The sequence below is a fragment of the Centrocercus urophasianus genome, unplaced genomic scaffold, assembly GCF_019232065.1.
Source record: "Centrocercus urophasianus isolate 14NV4802_14NV808 unplaced genomic scaffold, USGS_Curo_1.0 seq_14, whole genome shotgun sequence".
Taxonomy (NCBI): Eukaryota; Metazoa; Chordata; class Aves; order Galliformes; family Phasianidae; genus Centrocercus; species Centrocercus urophasianus.
Window position 1 is genome coordinate 20,805,533 of NW_024884586.1, and position 18,540 is coordinate 20,824,072.

The 18,540-nt window shown below is 40.5% G+C and overlaps 1 protein-coding gene across 1 annotated transcript in view; it reads left to right on the forward strand.

Moving 5' to 3' along the window:
- The window catches only part of LOC122157596 (cytochrome c oxidase assembly protein COX16 homolog, mitochondrial), a 45,726-nt gene extending 28,233 nt beyond the window's left edge, over positions 1-17,493 (forward strand). Inside the window, exon 4 of the mRNA XM_042813439.1 lies at positions 7,992-17,493. Coding sequence (XP_042669373.1) covers positions 7,992-8,108 — 117 coding nt within the window. The 3' untranslated portion in view covers positions 8,109-17,493. The remainder of the gene's footprint in view (positions 1-7,991) is intronic.
- The last annotated feature ends 1,047 nt before the right edge of the window (positions 17,494-18,540 follow it).

Here is an 18,540-nt window from a genome sequence, read left to right on the forward strand (position 1 = left end):
ATTCAGCAGAGGCTGAAATCTGCAGGCATCTTGTTGGTTCCCTGGTTGATACCAGAGGATTACTGACTTTGTTGTTATTGTTTGAGAATTAATGGATTGGCCTGTTTGATTGATTTACTTCAGTGTCTGTGAGCTAAATGCTAGTGGCTATGTATCTTGAGCTGTTTAAGAGATGTTAAAAATATTGGGGAAGAAAATCCACGCTGGTTTATGACACCAAGTCCATTATGACACCAAGAGATGAGATGTTGTTCCTTCTTCCTTTAAGCCCTTCCCATCTTTTCTTTGTCAGAGTGTTGTTAAGCAAAGCTGCTCCAGACAGTCATGGGTTCTGCCTGTCTTCCAGGTTGTACATTGGACAAGCACTGGATGAAGCTGTTTGCATTTCAGTTACTCCAGTGTAAACTGAATTGGGGACTCTTTTTTTCACTGTAAGTCCTCATCACTTCTGGTTTTGTAGAGAAGGACAAAGTGGTGTTAGCTTGCCATAGAGACTGCTGTGGACAAGACAAGGGAAAGATTTTGGTTAAAGATACCTTGCACTAGGAGTTTTATTCTGAGTGTGTATGCAATCCATACCCAAGCAGTTTTCTCCTCCTTGCACTCTCAAAGCTCTAGTGCCTCAAAATGTGATCAAAAAACTGAACAAACAACAACAATCAGATAAAGGTGGAATTTAGTGGTGGGTGGAATAGGGTCTTAGGAAGAGGTGCTGTGAGAAAGCTTTCATTCAGAAAGAGACACATACCTCCTGAGGAAAGCTCACAGGACATCACTTCCCACTGGCCTTATTTCTGGAATTCATCTTTGCAAACAGTCCTCTAATTTTTTTTTTCTACTCATTTTTATAGCATATCTCTTTGCATGGAATTCTCAGTAGGTATGAACTGTTTCTTTATGTGGATTGCATCTGCATGTTTCTTAGCCCCGTAAGATGATGATGATTTCTCATAGGTAAAAACCAAAGTAAGGCAGCTAACAGTGCAGTCTGGCAGCAAACTGGACTGCAATGTACGCATATGTTGAACAAATAATCTCTTCTCTTTTTTCCAAAATAGACATCTTTGTAACTGCCTGCATCCTTGTGTGGCTTTTTAACCCAGAAGAACAGAGCAGCTCTCATCATGTTAGGGCCAACTCTGTGTGTTCTCTGTCAACAAAAGTTTTTTTGGTTTTTTTTTTTTTTTTAAAGAGTAGGGAAAGTGACATCCACACAGCACAACTGAATTTGTTCATTTATGGTCCTAGGGGAAGCAGCTATCTCCCAGGCAGCGCTGGGAGTGTTCTTCTGAGGAGCTGACTATGTAGAAATGTAAAGCACATCTGTCATTAGTGGGCCTCCAGTGGGGAATTGCTAGATCTTTGGTATGAAGTAACTCTAAAGCAGCTTTTAATACAGTGTATGGGAATTTAGCCATGCCATTGAGGCTTTATACATTCCTTGCATTTACTGCCTCTGAAGTGGATGCAGCAAAGCAAGTAGTGTTATGGAATGGACAAAAAGAGAAAAGGGAAAGCAAAACTAACATGAAGTGGCCAGTGAAAAGCCACTTTGCCAGGTCACAGAGATAAGAGCTTCCTTAGAAACTATCTGGAATCTGGAAGTCAAAGAATACTGTGACTGCCAGATGATGCCCATATAGGCACTCCAGCTGTTTGAAAGACTTCAGAAGGTTGCTAGTACAGTTCTCACATGCTTTTTCCTTACTTTTCAAATTACTGTAGACCATCTTCATGTAGCACTTAAACAGTACAAACATACTGTGCATTGCAAGTTACTGACAAAGAGTGGGATGCTGTATGTCTTAAGAGACGTATTGATCAAGCAGGAGAATGAGATGGTGCTGGAGACTGATCATGGATACTGGCAGTTTTTAATGGAATAATCAGGTTCTTAATAACTGAGTGGTCACATTCCCTGTTTAACCCCAGGCATTGTGATGTGTCTGGTTAGAGTTGAGTTTTGTTCATTGAGCAGTTACAAGGCTGAATGAAATGCTGTTAATGTTTTGATCTGCGGTGCTCCGTCCTCTCATGGCATCTTCCCAGCAGGTCACTGAGGCAGGCAGCATTCACTGTGCCATCTTACAGCTCAAAAATGAAAGTGGAGGAGGTTTAAACCTGAAACATACTCCAACCAAAGTAATACCCCAGAATTTACCTCCTAAAACTTCCTCTTTATTCTTGGAAAAATTCAGATAAATGCTTCAGTCATTCTCAGGTACAACATTTTGAGGGCCCATTGGTACAGACAGATTGAATGGTGTATTTTCAAGCTACTTGTTTACTATGCCATCAGCAGTATTGCTGAGAAGTATCTTTACTGACCTTGGCAGTACAGAGGGGCACCAGCACCCATATCAGTGTCCTCATCAAACATCTGCCCAATAACACAAATCAAAAGTTGCCATTGATGTCATTAGAAAAACTATTTTTGACTGGAAAGGCTGAAGTTGCTCTGCTAACAGCTGACCAAAGCCATAGTTTTTCAAAGAGAAAAGCATTCTGCTTAAGCATATAAATTGACAAGCGAGTTCTGGAAGAGAGATGTATTGAAAATCAGCAGGAAGGTATAGAAGAGAAAGGAAGTTGTAAAGAACAGCATCTCTGTGTGCTGCCTGAGCTGGCTGAGACCAGGATAGGGGCGGTGCTGTGTGCGACACAGGTTGAAATCAGGAGCTTGGAGAGCTACACTAGTTAATGCAGTTGGCTGCTGATTTGAAAGAGTGTGTTACTTTGAGGTAGTCATGTAAAGGCTTCAATTGAAGTTTAATTTGACATTATTGTTGTATAGTTATTCTAGTTGTTTCTTTTCTTGTTTCCACACACTGGTGTTAGTTTCGCAGTTTCACAGCACCTGATCATTTCTTCTGCTGGTGGTCTCTTAGCCCTTTCCCTCTGATATTCATTACAGCTTTTTTTTCTCTCACATAAGAAGCCTGTAAAAGCCTAGTTTTCGTATCTCTTCAGAGGGAAAAACATCAGGTGTGACTTGTAAGTCCAGTGTATTTCGATCCTTGTACAATGCTTTTCGGTTTAGATGTTCAAGAGGTTTTGTGTTGGTTTTTTTTTTTGTAATTGTTAGACAGATATATTTTGCCAAACTTTAGATACATATAGTGAAAAAATAGTTCACACTTGAAAGTGTATTTATAATCCAAGTAAGATACGTGAAAGAAACCTCTGTGTTGCCAGCTTAAAAATTCAGCAGGCGTTTGTGGGCTCCAGACAGGGACAAGCTGTGGAAATGCATCTGCTCTACCTCCTAGCCACAGACCTAGAGGATTCAGGAGTGATTTGTTGCTCTTACTACACTTCTGCACTGCAAAAGATCTTGGATCTCCTTCAGCCAAGCTCAGCTTTCAATAGTTGAAAGAGAGCTTGCACACATCCCAAGTGTCTGTCCCTCTTTTAGAGGGCTCTGCTGCAGAAACCAGGACAGACCTTTGCAGAGTTCATTATGATGCAAAGTTGGCAAGATAAGACACTTAACATCCAGAAATTTCTCACTGCTGTCAGCTTGGCTAAGTCTCCCGAAGTGTAAATTCATAAAATAAACCTCAGTAAGCAGCTTTTTACTTCCTAGCGCAAGTTAACCATAGCTTATTAAGACTTCCATATACCAGGGAAGTAGAAGCCATGCTAAGTGTACTTCATTACTTAGTTCACTGTGGAATTTGCTGAATTTTGGACATTTGATTTTGCAAGTGTAATAAAGAACTTGGGCTGTTCTTTATACGTTGAGTATTTCAGAGTTTCAATTCTGATGAAGGAAGAAACAATAAAGCGAATGACCCATGCAGCTTGAATTCTCTTGACTTCATCCATACCGCTCTGTAAATTCTTTGAACCCAGAAGTCCATCGTGTGTGCTGTGTGAGTGTGATGCATACATAGCAAGTTATTTCATGAGATTGAGTGTGACTTCCAAGATTTTCATATTAAGAGTAAAGGGGGAAGTCATGGCAAAGTTGTGTAACCATATAGTTCTAACCAACTACCTTAATTGTTTGTTTTATTAAGTAATTTGTATCACTGTAGCATCTTCACACGAGATTATGAGTGCACTCTGCAAACGTTAAACTTGATGATACCTCTGAGACGAAGGCAAGCATTTCTCATTCTTCAAATTGGGAAAAAAATGTAATAGACAATTTGGCATTGCAAATAGATGGCATCTATGATACAAATCCTTTACAACATTGCCAACTGAAGATATTTCTGTTCACTCTCAATCCTACGATTCCTTCTGCCATGCCAGTTGGAGTGTTTGCGTAGTCTTATGCTTAAATAGAGTTAATTTCTAAACAGTATATCCCAATGTAGTTCAGTTTTTCTGATTTGGGGCACAGCCCCACAGTGCTGAATTGTCCAAACTAAGGGGAAAATAAACTATGTAGAAAGAGCCTCTTAACCAAGCTCGTGCTAAGTTAATTGTTTGTGCTGTAGGTGAATAGCATTGGGTCCTACCGAAGGTAGCAACAAGAACTCTGTTGGTTTCATCTGTGTGGATTTTGCCAGTCTTCAGCAAAGCTAAAAAGATAATTAAACCTGTGGAGACTTGAATGCAAAAACTTCACATTTCTTCCCTTACTGAGCAAAAAATATTCTGACCATAGCATTCAATTTCCTAATACACTTATGTATAACTAATACAAAAACTAAACATTCTCTAGTTGGAAAAAAAGAAAGGTACCTCTTTTTAATCTTAGGGATGCTAATTATAGATAATTAAATCACAGATAATTAAATATAAAATTTTGTTGCATCCTAAGCAAAGTGAGTGAAACCAAGATTTTATTATGAAAATGAGATGTCAGAGACACGGCTCTGGGAAAAATGCTGTGGAAAAAATGATAATAAAGCCCGAGAAATGTGATGATAAACTTGAGGCTTTTAGTCCCTCTGGAGGAAATATAGTGTAAACCTTAACTCTGCACGTCTGCATCTCTGTGTCAGAATGGAGCTCTTCAGTCTGTCTTTCATGGACTTCAAGCTGTTTTGACAGTCTAGCAAGAACAGCCAAGTTTAATGCATTTCTTTCATTGCTTCTCAGCCATAGTATGTTCTTCCCTGGCTAAGCTTTTATCTGCAAATGGGGTTGCTTACTATAATAATGGGAAATAATTGTCTCTTTGAGTTAGAGTTATTTCTTTCTGTGGCACTTATCACAGAACTTATTGCAACGCGCTATGCAATAAACGGGATTTCATATGTAGGAAGCAGACTACAGCCAAACGTTTATTGCAAGTGGCAACTCTGAATTAAGTCCATCATTGCAGCAAGGCTCTACACGTATTTTTGCCAATTTGGGTTTGTTGTGGCCTAACAACGATCCTGCAGGAGTAGAACTCAAACTCTTAAAAAAATTATTTTACTGTAAGGTTTACAGAGGATTATGGCTTTTACTTACTAACCAACCAGCCAGATATTTGAACCAGCAGCTCAGAAGTGAAGGCTTCTTTCTGTCTTCTGCGGTGCACTGGTGCTACGTGGGCTGTTTAACAAAAGTTTTAAAAGTCAGATGTGTTGCAAAGAGTTGAATGTTCTTTTTTGTTCACTGTGCCTGCCTGCATAACTGCATTTTTTCTTGGATTTACAGCTTCTGTCAGTCCTGTACTTTTAAGAGGCAGTTTAGCTGATTTAGGAAGTGAATCAGTAGATTTAATGGACTACACTGATCTTACTTTAAACAGCTAATTTTCATTATCCCTGGGGCTATTTGAGACGAGCAGGGAAAGTGGGGCTGGTCTGATCTGATTACATTTCATTGTAGTCTCCAATGATTGACTATTTAGTACATTTGACTGGGAAAAAAAGCTTTTCACTTTTAAAACTGCCAGACTGTATGGATTTAGTAAAAGCTGGAGATGGCTTACCATCTTTGTGGTGAAATTAGGTGGGCACAGTACAGGGGTCTAAAAATAAAAAAAAATGAAACCAGTCCAGTCAGGTTCGCTTCATTTGGAAAGAAACCCTGCCATCATGCCTGAATTCTAACAGTGTGATGTGGCTTGGGTAGTCTGAAGAAGCTTTGTAGAGGGAAAGAAGTTACCTTTTATGTAAATATAAAGAAAATAAATAAGAAAAATGTTTCTTTCTGCATTCTTTAATTCTTTGTGTTTTAATTGACAAAAAAAGAACTCATCTGCGTGTAGTTTGAGGCAATTGCATTTACTGCAGAGAGCTGTGGTAGCTTTATTCTGTCACTAGATCACAGTGTGTTTTCCAGCTGCTTTTACTGTTTCCATTGGAAGAGTTTCATAAATTCTTTGAAAAGCCATTGTGAATTTCCAGGGCAGATTAATACAAACTTTTGGTAAGGTTCTCCAGTATGCATCTCTCTCTTGATAGAATTACATAGTGTATCTTCAGGTTTTACAAGCTTTGTGGTATATATTTTAAATGCTGTTTCTTGTTTGGACTTTGGGAGCTGAGCACCCTTGGGAATAGTTTAGAACTTCACAGCTGTGTGGTACCTCTGTGCTTAATAAAATCAGCAGGCCTGCCATATGCTAAAGCACAAGGTTATTTTTAGTGTAGTTTCCTTGAAACTGCTATGAATCAGGTGTTAAAGTCTGAATTTGCAGAGTGGATAGTTGCTGATGCATGGGATGATGCGTCCCTTCCCTGAGCACCCTCCTTCTCCCTCTTCCTAGGTCAGCACGGATCCCTTCCAGCTGAAATCAAATAGCAGCTAGTTATAAGATGTATAAATAGTGAGGGCCATGCTTCAGAAAGACCCGTGCCAGCTCCACTGTATGAGAAACTCAGCTGCTTCTACCTTGGGAAAGTCTGCTGTGTCTGTGTTCTCGTAGATCTTCTGTTGAGCGCTGCCTAATTTCTTTTGATATCTGACAAAACTTATTGCAAATTGTAGAAGTGGCAGAAAACTTTTATATAACGTGAACTCATAGTAGCAGGTCTGTTATAGCTGTTGAATTGTTTTGCAGTTATTTTTAAAGTCCCTTAGTATTTGCATGCAAATTAAAGCAAATTAAACTACAAGCTCAAATTAAACTACATTGCTCCAAAAGCAATGCCTCCTATTTATTTCAGTGCAAACTACAGCAAGTAAAAAGAGCACAGTAGCACTATTTGATAGAGCAAGCTGTCATCTACAGAGCATTGGGTGGGGTTTGGCTCTGGGTCTGCACCTGCTAGGTACTTCTGCATCTCTCCCAGACTGTGGAGGTGAGTTCCAACAGCAGCAGCTTCCTCAACAGCAGCGCTTGATGGGTGAAGCTAGAGGGGCTCCTCTTTCTCCTTTTTGCTCTCCCCTCAGGCTAGATAAAGACTGTGGTGAGTGCCTCATCTGAGTGGGGATAATAGGAACAGGTAAGGAGATCATTTAAAATCTAACTAGTTTTTAAGTATATGCTAACAGCCTGGCCAATAAGCACATCCTATGTTCGACTTTGTGAGAGGCCTGTGTCTATTGGGTACCATATAAAGCTAGGCAGCAGAAAGCGTCGTGCACTTCTCTCCACTTAAAACTGCATGGATTTGAGGGAATTGCACTGTTACTGTCTCTCATAGTGCTGGATGATTCCTCTTTTCCAGCAAGATTTGTATCTGTGCTGACAGAATACTTGAGGTCAGCACTAAAAGTGATGCAGCTATACCAACGCTTATCGCTCCCAACTCAGGCAGACTTGCACATGAGGAACTGATCTGGAAAACAAGGTGAGCGAAGAAAGAATGAATACAAAAATGCTTTCAGTCATGTTCAGATGCTGTAGGTCTTCCTATTCTACCTTTCCTTATCTGTTGATAAGCAGTGGCAGTAATGCCACCTTAATCATTTATTAGCTATATGAATACTTCCAAATTATTTCTCTTTGTTGTTGAACAACTTTTGGAGGGTGGATGACAGTTCTTCACCCCGATGGTGATGCTGTGTCTTGCACAGATAGAAAACAGTTCAGATTAATGCATATTTTAAATCATAATGCTTTCAAGGTGACACTTCTGTTTGATGTTTATCTGCAGAAATTGGAAAAATCTGACTTGGATAACTGGGAGAACATCAGAGGACCCCAGCTGTGGGAAGATTCCAGGACTGTTCAGAAGCAACGGCGAGAGGCTGCCCGTCTCAAGACAGAGTGATTGAGCAAGCCTGCTTTGCTGCCTACGGAACCAAGTCTCAGGCTGGACTACCTTATGTTCTAAACCAGCATCAGGAACAGATTTGGGATGGAGGAATTGTCCTGAGCAATTCATGCCAATATGTATATAACTAAATGCGAGATCAAACCAAAAAGCACTATGTTGTATGAAGCTCTTTGTTTGCTTCTGTTTGCACAGAATTCCACAGGCTGTATATGAGAGTTCTCAGTTAAAAAACAAAACAAAACAAGAAAACTGATTTTGGGAATATCACAGTTTTTCTTTTTCATTGTCATTTTTTTGACAACCACAGTTCAAAAGAGAGGTTCTTCAGCAAGAGTTCACATTTCAAGAGTCATTTCTCAGTGCCACAGTGAAAACAACAGTGCTGTCATCTTGATATGTGTGACCAGATAAGTGCTGCTTTGGAGAGCCCCTGCATGACTTCAAGCTCTTAAGCTTGGCAGGGACTCCACAGGCATATGAACTGTTCGGAAACAGTGAGCTTGTTTTTGGCTAAATAATGTTCTTGTGTTTCATTTTCAGGAACTTGTCTGTACAGGAGCATGTGCAGAGTGTCAGCTGGTAATTGGTCAAGTAGCATTTATTTAGCTGTGGGCTGATTTTTTTATTAGTTTAACTATCAGTGTCTGCATGCAGGCAAGACCTTTGTGTTGGAGCTTCTCAGCTTAAGTTACCAAGACGTGTGCAGTTTTCATGTGAGCAAGCATTGCAGCAGCATCTTCCTGAAGTACTGTGTAGTGGTAAAGAGCATCTTATGTGTATGATTACATGCATATTTGTGCACATGCTCAAAAATGCTTACCTTTTGATGAATTATTCTGAAACATCTTTTTGTCTTTGCTGTTTATTTGCTATTAGAGGAGGATATGCTTCTTCAGAGGAATAGAGCACTAGAGCACAAATTAACTGTAGATTCTGGATTCAGAGTATTCAGTGATGCCTATAGATAAAACCTTGGGAACTCACAAACGTGTGGTTATTCTCTCTGCAGGGGATTTGTGAAATGCAATTGAAATGTCCCTTTGGACACTTTATTTAGGGGTAGCTTCCTTGTGCTCATGTAAATCTTCCCTCAGCATGTAGTTTTTTCAGTCTCTTGTGATAAGGTCCAGTCTTTCAGGAAGAGAAATCTACCTTGATTTTTGAAGAGTTTGAGGAGCAAGTCATAAAGCAGTAAGTAAAATGACTTCGCCGTGTTTTCTGCAGGTTTTCTCCTGACAGAGCTGTGAAGACCATCAGAATGTGTATCTTGTTTGGAACAAGGCTGGAGCTGTGTGTTTGTGCTTTTCCCTGTGCAGAACCATATGTACCTTTGCTTCTAAGTAAATGTGCTAGCAAATAACCATGAGAGGACCAAGAGGAGCAGTACAAAACAAGGCTAATGTATATGCTATAAGGAAATTATTATAAAATTATTATAAAAACCAAGAATATGGGGACATTAAGCTTTGCTATAACTAGAGAAGAAGGAACATTTCATTGTTTCTACGTTCTTTTCTACCTGGAAGTTAATACGATGTTCTCGGGCAAAGAAGATATAAAATAAGCACAAATAAGGAGCAACTCAAACTACCTAGCTTGCTAAGCATCTTTTCAGCTCCTAAATTCAAATTCTGGTGCAGCTCCACTGGCAGCAGCAAGATTGATTGTTCAGAGTGCAGTAAGTGCACTGACAGCCTTCCCTGAGCTAGAGCTCCTACTAACGCTAGCACCATGGCAGCTGCTAAGGTGCTAGCTGGGCCACTGGAATTGCTTCCTTACATTGCATGGCATAGACCCATCTTAAGTGGATTCTTCAGATTCATTATGTCTATTCCAGAGGAAGTGTCTTCCTTTCCCAGCCTTGTCTGAAGTTACCTTTATTTTGCAGATGGTGAGGAATCAATAGCTTCCAGTTTTGCACACATTAGGTATGATACTACCCCTGAAATAAGCACGTGGCTTTCTAAGAACAGCACATAGGAAAAGTTACCTCTTCCCTCATGGGAAGAAGAAAAGATATTTCTCTTTGATGAAGCCCTTATGTGTATCACGTTCCTTCGTGGCCAAATCACACACTGAAAATAACCCATGTATTTTTAGGAAATTGATACGAGGGGTATTTTGGGATCAGTAATCTTATTTTAACATTTCTGGAATGTGGTTGCAGTTAATTCTGTGGAGAACACTTTTAATGTTGTGATGTAGGACCCAGTTTTGGCTTTTGATATTTCTTTGTGGGTTGCAGTGTTCCCCTACTTCACTTTCACAGGTGTTGTGTTTCTTATAATTTCCAAGGGCATATTTGTAACTGCCTTTGAGATGACATCTCTGGAAAGTGATGGACTTATCTTAGCACAGAAATGACATGCAGTTGGAAAACATTTTAACTTGCCCCTTCTCTTCAAGGTATGCGTGAAGCGATAGTCCCAGTTGGACTGAATATTTAGTGATCTTCCACTTAAAAAATCCCATTTATTCCCCCCACCCCCTTTTATTCGTTTTTGAATTAAAACAACAAAAACAAAACAAAAAAAAAACCAGCAGTGACATTTGGCAGCTTCAGAAGCTGTCCTTTTCATAAAATGGGTAGAGCTGCCTCAGGATTTTTGCCTTATTGCCATGCATTTGGACGACAGCCTCGTGTTTTATGCTATGCTTTTCTCGGCAACAGAATTGGAAATAATACTTATGAAAGTAACAGACTGAGAGACACTATTAAAGTCTCTTAAGTTGTCACACATCCTGAAATAGAAGACACTCCAGAAATAAGGAGAATTGTAGTTCGTAACACAGAGAGGCAAACATTTGTTGGTTTGGGATTCATGCTTATTTTGATTGGGTTTTTTTGTTTGTTTTTGTTTTGTTTTGTTTTAATTATCCTTCTGAAAGCCACTTCTGATCATCTCTAGGTACCTGGGAACAGCCCTACTAAGTTCCTGATTTGTCAATCTAAGCATCCAGCACCTGTTGCTGAGAGTCCAGAGTTGATGAATTACAGCTGTCTCCAGGATCAGGAGAGCTTTAGCAGAGGGTTAGAGGAGGTGGTCCCTAGAGGACCTTTCCAAGGCCCTGTGAATCTGTGTAGCACCAATGAGTGTCCAGCTGGATGGTTGCCAGCTGTTAGCACTGTTTCAGCAGTGGGAACGGAAGTGAAAAAGAAAAGTCCTGTTCTGGGCAGCCATGCGCAGCTGTGATATCACAAAATGAAGAGCGTCTCAATCAGCTCATGGGCAAATGGTGGTGACTGTGTTGAAAAACAATGTTTTGTAGCTGAGAATTTGCTCTATCAAATAGTGTTACTGTGTTCTTTGTAACTGTTGTGGTTTGCGTGGAAACAAATAGAAGGCGTTACTTTTTGAGGGACCTAATGAGAGATGAGTGGTGGAACTTTTAAAGCAGACTACAGAATGCAGAAACTTCTTAACAATGTCTTAGATACACCCCACCAGCAGGTGGGGAGCAGTCCTGACAAACAGGATCGGTAACACTGATCGGTGTTGGCAGGAACACGTGCACAGTGCTGAGCACTCGCATCAGGAGAAAACCATTTCTGCACAGAGAAGCAGTAACCTGGGGTGGTTTAAAGGTAAGCGTTCTGTGGAAGTTTCACAGTTAACTGCATGTACGCTGTGTACTGTGTTTATAAGTGAAACTTAAAGCAGTATGTTTTACCTTCTGAAATCCTTGTAATTCTCGATGATCTTGGATTTGCTTTAAGTTGCTCTGTTTGAACTTCCAGCACAAGCCCAGGAGAAGCTGCATGTTGATTTCCAGCATTTTCTATGGGCTTTTCTTTCTGTAAGAAAGAGGAAAGCCTAAGTATTATCCTTCAATTCAAGCGATGTTTCTTATGGGAACTGGAGAAAAATAAGGAAAAAAAGTGTTGGTCTAAAGTCTTAGAGAAAGCAGAAAAGCCATTTTGACCTGAAGATGAGCACAGAATTTTCCATAATTTTCTGTTTTTGGAAAGACTGCTTTTTCCTCAGTGTTTTCAGTGGAAAGTTTCTTTTCATCCTTCATTGGAGTAAGGTTCTCAGTAAACATCCCCTGTATTTTAGCCTAGCTAACTACAAATTTATATTCAAAGTAAGGTCATTGCTGACTGTTGGGCCTTCTTTTCCTATGAGGACTTGCAGCCAGACGCATCCAAAGTCTGGACATAGAAACAAGAACTCCATACAGATGCTTTTCTTAAACTCTTCCTTACCCCAGGAGAACCAAAGCAGTCTTTCCTACCGCTGGAATCAGACCGACTGTATTTTCATGCTGAACATGTGCAGTTAAAGTCCTCCTTAGCACAGACAGGTAATTAAAGTTTCATCCGCACCATCTCCTGCTTGGGAGGTGTGCTAAAATTAAATTCAACCAAAGGAGCAGCTGTTAGTGCTGCAGAAAGGCCATGTAAAATACATTCATACATTGCAAATGTGAAAAGTAGAATGTGTCGTGGTCACAGGTCATTTGAGGGAAAAAATAAACAAACTAGCAATAAGGCAGCACTGTGTATTACCCGTCTCTGCAGGAGAAATTTATGTGCTTTCACCCAGCATGCTTGGGGTCAGGCTTGATGTGCTTTAATTGATGGACAAATAGTGTATTTAATTTAACATTTAGCCATCTGTCAAGGTGGCAGATGAAATCCTCGGCGTTGATACTGACTCTACTGTGCATGTTCTGCGTGAAATCCTTTCCGTTATCAGTCTTGGGGAGCCCCAGTGGCTCCCAGGAGTCTTGCTTAATCCCAGGAATAATCAGAGAGAAACCCATCAGTCTGTCCTCTGGATGCATTCTCTTTTTTTCCTCCTTTCTTCCAGCGTTCTTGCTGAAAAGTAACAGCTCAGGTTCTGCGCTGCTTATTTCTAATGGAGCTGATTGCAAAATGTCCTCTGCTTTTTTTAGTGTTCACTGTCTATTGAGAGTTGAAGAATAGTGGTTTCTAAATTAATTTGAAGATGTCCTGTAAAATGTAAGCTCTGAAACACAGCCCCATTATTGTATCCCCTTAAGTATGGCACCCTGCATACACTGGGTCTCTTTTTATCTTTAGATACACAATGCTTTGCTCTCTGTTTTATGTACAAAGGAAATTAAATGTATTTTTTTCTATAAAAGATGAGATCTTCATCCATCACCAGCTGTCAGCTCCTAATAATGTTGCCCAGAGAAGTGTTATCTGTGATTTAGTGGCTTTAGTGGACTATCTTTTGTTGAATAGAGGATGGCAGAATAAAATTTCAGCTTAATATAGCTCTTTTCATACTCCCTCTGAATAACAGAGGAAAGGAGGAGAGAAAGAGCAAATAATCTTGGCTTCCCAGCTCAAGTTTCTTCTGTTTTACAGTACATAGGGCATTTTAGAAAAGGAAAGAAAATAAAAAGAAACTAAGAAAAAATAATTTAAGAAGTGGAAAGAAGAAAAGCTTAGGGACAAAAATAGTATTAGAAAACAGAGTGTTTCTGACTGGTCCCTCTGGATAGAGGAAAAAGGAAAATAATTTCTGTCTCAGGAAGAACTTCTGGGCTTAAAAATGCTCTTGTCTCAAGTCAGAATGAAAAGTCAGGTATTGTGTTTTGAAAGGCGGTGGTTTTTATAAATGATTTTGAGTGACCAGTGATGTTTTATTTTGCTTTTTGTGTTTTCCTGTTCTTGATTCTTTTTTCTCAGGGAGCTTAACTTCAGTAATGAAAAGCCACTGGTCTTAAAAGCATATTTTTCGCTCAAAAGAACATCAACACAGAACGTTTCAGCAATTTCCAAAACTTTTTCCCCCCCAGAAAATATTCTCAATAAGAGTGATGTAACAACATAGGTTCCTCTCAATGAACAAGTTACTAAGTGTTATTCAACCAGATAGATTATTTTTCTCTGATACATTTTTGAACCAACTGCTGTAGTCCATTCCTCAGTTAATTGGTGAATCTGTGTCTTTCATGCTCACTGTATGTGTGTAGCTGCACACGCTGTGGCAATGCACAGGAGTCTTATCCCCACACTGCACAGGGTAAGCTGCACGCTTGCAGTTGACAGGGGTTTTGAAGACCTTTTCTCTACTGTCTCCACAATGTTCTGCTCTCCTGGCTGATGATACTGCGGCTTTTACGTCAGCTGAGATGTTGTGTCTGAAAACAAGTCCTTCTGTCTCCCTCCTTTCACTAAAACTGCAACCTAAATTTATTTCTGTTCGTTTTGTCTTAAATTATGTTGTTTTGTATTAAGTATTTCAAGCAGAATTCACATATGCTGTAATATAATAAGAAGAAATCCAGCATTTTTCATAGTCTCACAAGGGCACTACGCGTGTGTAAAAGATAGGTGTATGTTTTCCATCATTTTAAATTACTTGTTGGAGGGGAACTGTTAGGTCAGGGCTTGAGCTGGTGATTAAGCACCTGGTGAAGGAGTGTGTGGTTGGCCCAGGGAGCGCAGGCACATTGCTTGCACCTGTGCTTTGCACATGGGCAAAAGGAGTGGACTCAGGTGGGAGCTGCCCTGCGCTCATATAAAGGCCAGCCACTGAAGGAAGAGCATGTCTTGCACCTAGGCTGCTACCTGAGGAGTGCTTCATTGCTAGAGAGCCCCTTCACCAGTTGGGTGAGTTCCAGTCTCCTTTTTGTTTATGTTTGTTGGCCTATCCACAAGTACTTTACCTGGTATCACCAAGAACCTGTCAGAAGCAGTTCTGCTTCTTCATAAACAGAATACCTGTCTAGCAATGAAGTGATTTTCAAGCGTGGAAAGATTCCAGTCTGCTCATGTTTATATGTTTGATGTAATTATATTCCATCCAATCTGGGGTCAAGTCTTACTGCTATTTGGCTATCCACCCCACTGCAAATGCTTTTTGCCATGCAAATGTGTATTCTTGGTGCAAAAGTCTGGAATTGCACACTTGTTATAAAGTCCTTTCGATCTCTGTGCTCCCTGTGAAGTGCAAACATGCTTATTGGTTGTGCTGAACTAATAACAAAATCATGAACTCGGGGCCCTGTGAATGGGACTACGGGCTCCGAATGAAGTTTGAAAATCAGAGCATGCTGACATTACTTTTAATTTCTTCTTTTGAGAAGCTCTGAGCTTCTTGACAACTCAGCCTCCTTTAGGAGCAAAAGTTTTGCTTAGAACATCCTCCAGCTAGACAATAAGTTGAATGGGCGGTAAGGTCAGTGGATCTATCTCCACCAAGTCAGCAGGGAACAATAAAAAGATATTTTCTGCCATTAAAGATAACCTTGTGTACTGCAAAAGCAAGAAGAGTGTGTCAGCAAACTGGCCCTGTGAGAATAGTTTATTGATGCTGCTTGAGGTTTCTTGTAACATGCAAAACAGCGTTATTAGGACAGTAGAAAACTGGGTACAGACCTTTCAGGATTATGTAATAAGAGCAGATCAAATACCATCTGCCTAACTTGAGAAGTTCTGTCTTCTGTTCCAAGGAGGCTTGCCCTGGCTCTCCTTGGCAGAGTGCACAGAGGCAGCTGCTGATCGCTTTTGTCCTCATCCCATCACCACTTCTTGCCCTTTTGGCTGAGATCAGATGCAGTCCCAGGCCAAGTCCTGACATGTCCTTGGCGTGTCTCTGGGAACTTGCAGCAGTCCAGGCTCAGTGACTTACTGGCTCTTTTCCATCTCTAACTACTGTCATTCCTGCTCCATAGGAGACCTGACTTAGATTTAGAAGTCATATTTTTAATTGTTATTATTTTTTTAAGAAGTCAACGCTTCAGGTAAGTCTCCCCCTGAGGACTTTGTGTTCGTCCGTTGGTGAGGTTCTGGGACCAGGCAAAAAAAAAAAAAAAAACCAAAAAAACATCTCACCCATCTTCCGCCCCAGCGGAAGGGACTTTTTGGAGAAGGGGCAGAAGGGGACGCTCGGCCTCCTGCTGCAGCTCGAGGGGCTCTCTCTCGGTGGGGGTCTGCCAGCAAAGAGGAAAGAGTCCAAGGACCACGAGAAGGAAAACGTGAGGCGAATAAAGGAGATTCAGAAGAAATGCAAAGAGAGGGAGCGGGCCCAGGAGCGCAGCCAGCCCAAACCTGTGAAAGCTCTGTGGAAATCCCAGAAATACGAAAACGTGGAGTCAAAGGTGAAGGCCTTACAATACTATGATGATAATACAGTGGTAATACTCCCATATTTTTCAAGTTTCTGTAGTTCCTGAACTTCTGAAATCCGAACTGAAGCACCCACAGGGGACACTGTAATCACCAGCCAGGCTCAGTGTATGAAGAACTCACCCAGTCCAGGCTTTTGTACACAGATCTATTAATTTGCAATTAAAAAAGAGGCAGGCAGAACAAAGTGAAGGTTTTGATGGCCCTGATTTTAAAAAACAAACAAACAACCCTCCCCCCTGAAAACTTGAATGCTATTTGGTCTTGGATTTTCTTGGGACATTGGGTGTTTCTATGTCTGCCCACCTGAGCTATGACGCATGCTGGGTACTGTGGTTGGAGGTGGTGCCTCTGTCAAGGTCTGGGGAATCACCCAGATAATGCATCCCTTCCTTCCTGATTTTTTTTCATCATGATGTGGCTTCAGGAGCCTGATCTTCATAAGAGGAGATTTTGGGAGAGATCTGTGCAACTTTTTCTGGTGAATTTGCTCAGAGCAGTCCCTGCTTTGCTTTCTGCAGGGGATCTAGCTTAGGGATTATATGGGATGTGTTATATGGTTGCATCAGCATAATTGCAATATGCAAGGGTTTTTATTTTTACCAAGTAATCCCTCAGTCACTTATGGAACAGGAAAATCATACGTATTATCTCTGGAAGAAACCATAAAATGATATGGTGACCATCTTGTTACTAAAAAAAGGAAAGGTGGGGATAAGTAATAAACCACATACCCTGGGCATGCAGTCTCTGTCTCCCTTCAAAGAGTCCTGTGCAGACCTGGAAGGAGTGGGCTGTCCTTGTGGGGAGCACAGCCTCATCTTGGTGTGTAGCAGTGAGCCTGGCTCACATGTGAATGTGTCATTGTGTTCATCTTTTAAAATGAACGAATTATTAGTTTCTGTAATGAACCAGTCATTCAGAAGGCAGTCTTCCATTTTCTTCTTTTTTTTCCTTTTTTTTTTTTTTTTTTTTTTTTAGAGGTAACTCATGTTTCTGGGTTTACAGAGCAGCTTGCTTCCGTGTTCCCAAGGGAATAACTCATTATCCTTTAGTATAAATTTCATACTCAAACGATCCCTGATCAGTAACTAGAACATAAAGTGCGTGTGCTATTTTTGTACAGAAAGATCTCCTGTGTTTAACTTTGTAATGAAGTTGCTCCGTGAGATGTGCGCGCTGCTGCAGAGCATCCACCTTCAAAGGGCTTTCTGAGATTTTAAGTAAATACTTGATTTTAAATAAATAAAAAACTTACGGACCCCAAAACAAGTGCTGGAATGCTTCAACCATCGATTTCTCCTATTAAATTTTGAAATTGATTACTTTGAGACACTCACTGACAGAAGTACCTTTCAGTCATGTAGCTCTTCTGTGAACAAATAAGAGGCATAAGGGGCATTTTTTCTGAAAGAACGTTGAAGAAGTCTCAGTACCTGAATTTCGTGATGCTGACAACGATCCTAAGTAGAAGTGATTGCATTTTCTTAATCTTCCTAAGTCATAAATCTTTTGCATAGTATTTTGCTTGAAGTAAAATTCTGTCTAACGTTTGAGGACTTGGACCAGGCTAATGTGCTCTGGTTTTATACAAAAACAACCATGTTTCTGGCTTTCATTCCCTTTTGATCCACTGTTGCTGAGATCTATTGCCTGCCATTTATAGCATTTCCAACCTGTAATTAAAGCTTCTATTTTGGATACCTAACACACAAGCAGGAATTACTGTAACTTAGTATTTAGGTATGTCTTTCAAACCACAGCAGAGAAAGAAAATGTTTCAAATGTGAGGTAAAAGCATTTGAAGCAACAAAAATTTATAGTGATCTAATTTTATGAATAAGCTGTAATTTTATTAACTATTTTCCCATCATTTTGAGCAGCTTGCTTGCATAAAGTCTGTCTTATCCATGGGCTGAATGTGGTGTTCGTTCTAGTTTTGTAGATTTACAAGTGCATCGAACATTTGGAGCAAGACAAACTGAGGATTTTTATAATCACCTTCTTGTTATCTAAGGTCTTCTGTATTTAAGTGCTATTCTGTCTGGTTTCTGAGGCCCTCTCCCCCGGGCAGCTGGCAGGGCTTTTCTGGCATGTATGCACTGAGTGGCTCATGTTCTGAGGGAGCATCAGGCTGCTGCATGTGATGGAGCCCTACTCTATGTCTGCTATAACCTTGGTCTTTTGGCAAGGCAAAGGCTGTACTGGCCTCAAAGAGTAGTTGAAATGGCCACGTTTGAACTGTACAAGCCTGGAGCTCTTTCTGTGCAGAAGAGCATGGTTAATGTTGGAGGGTGGAAGAGGGAATGGTATCCT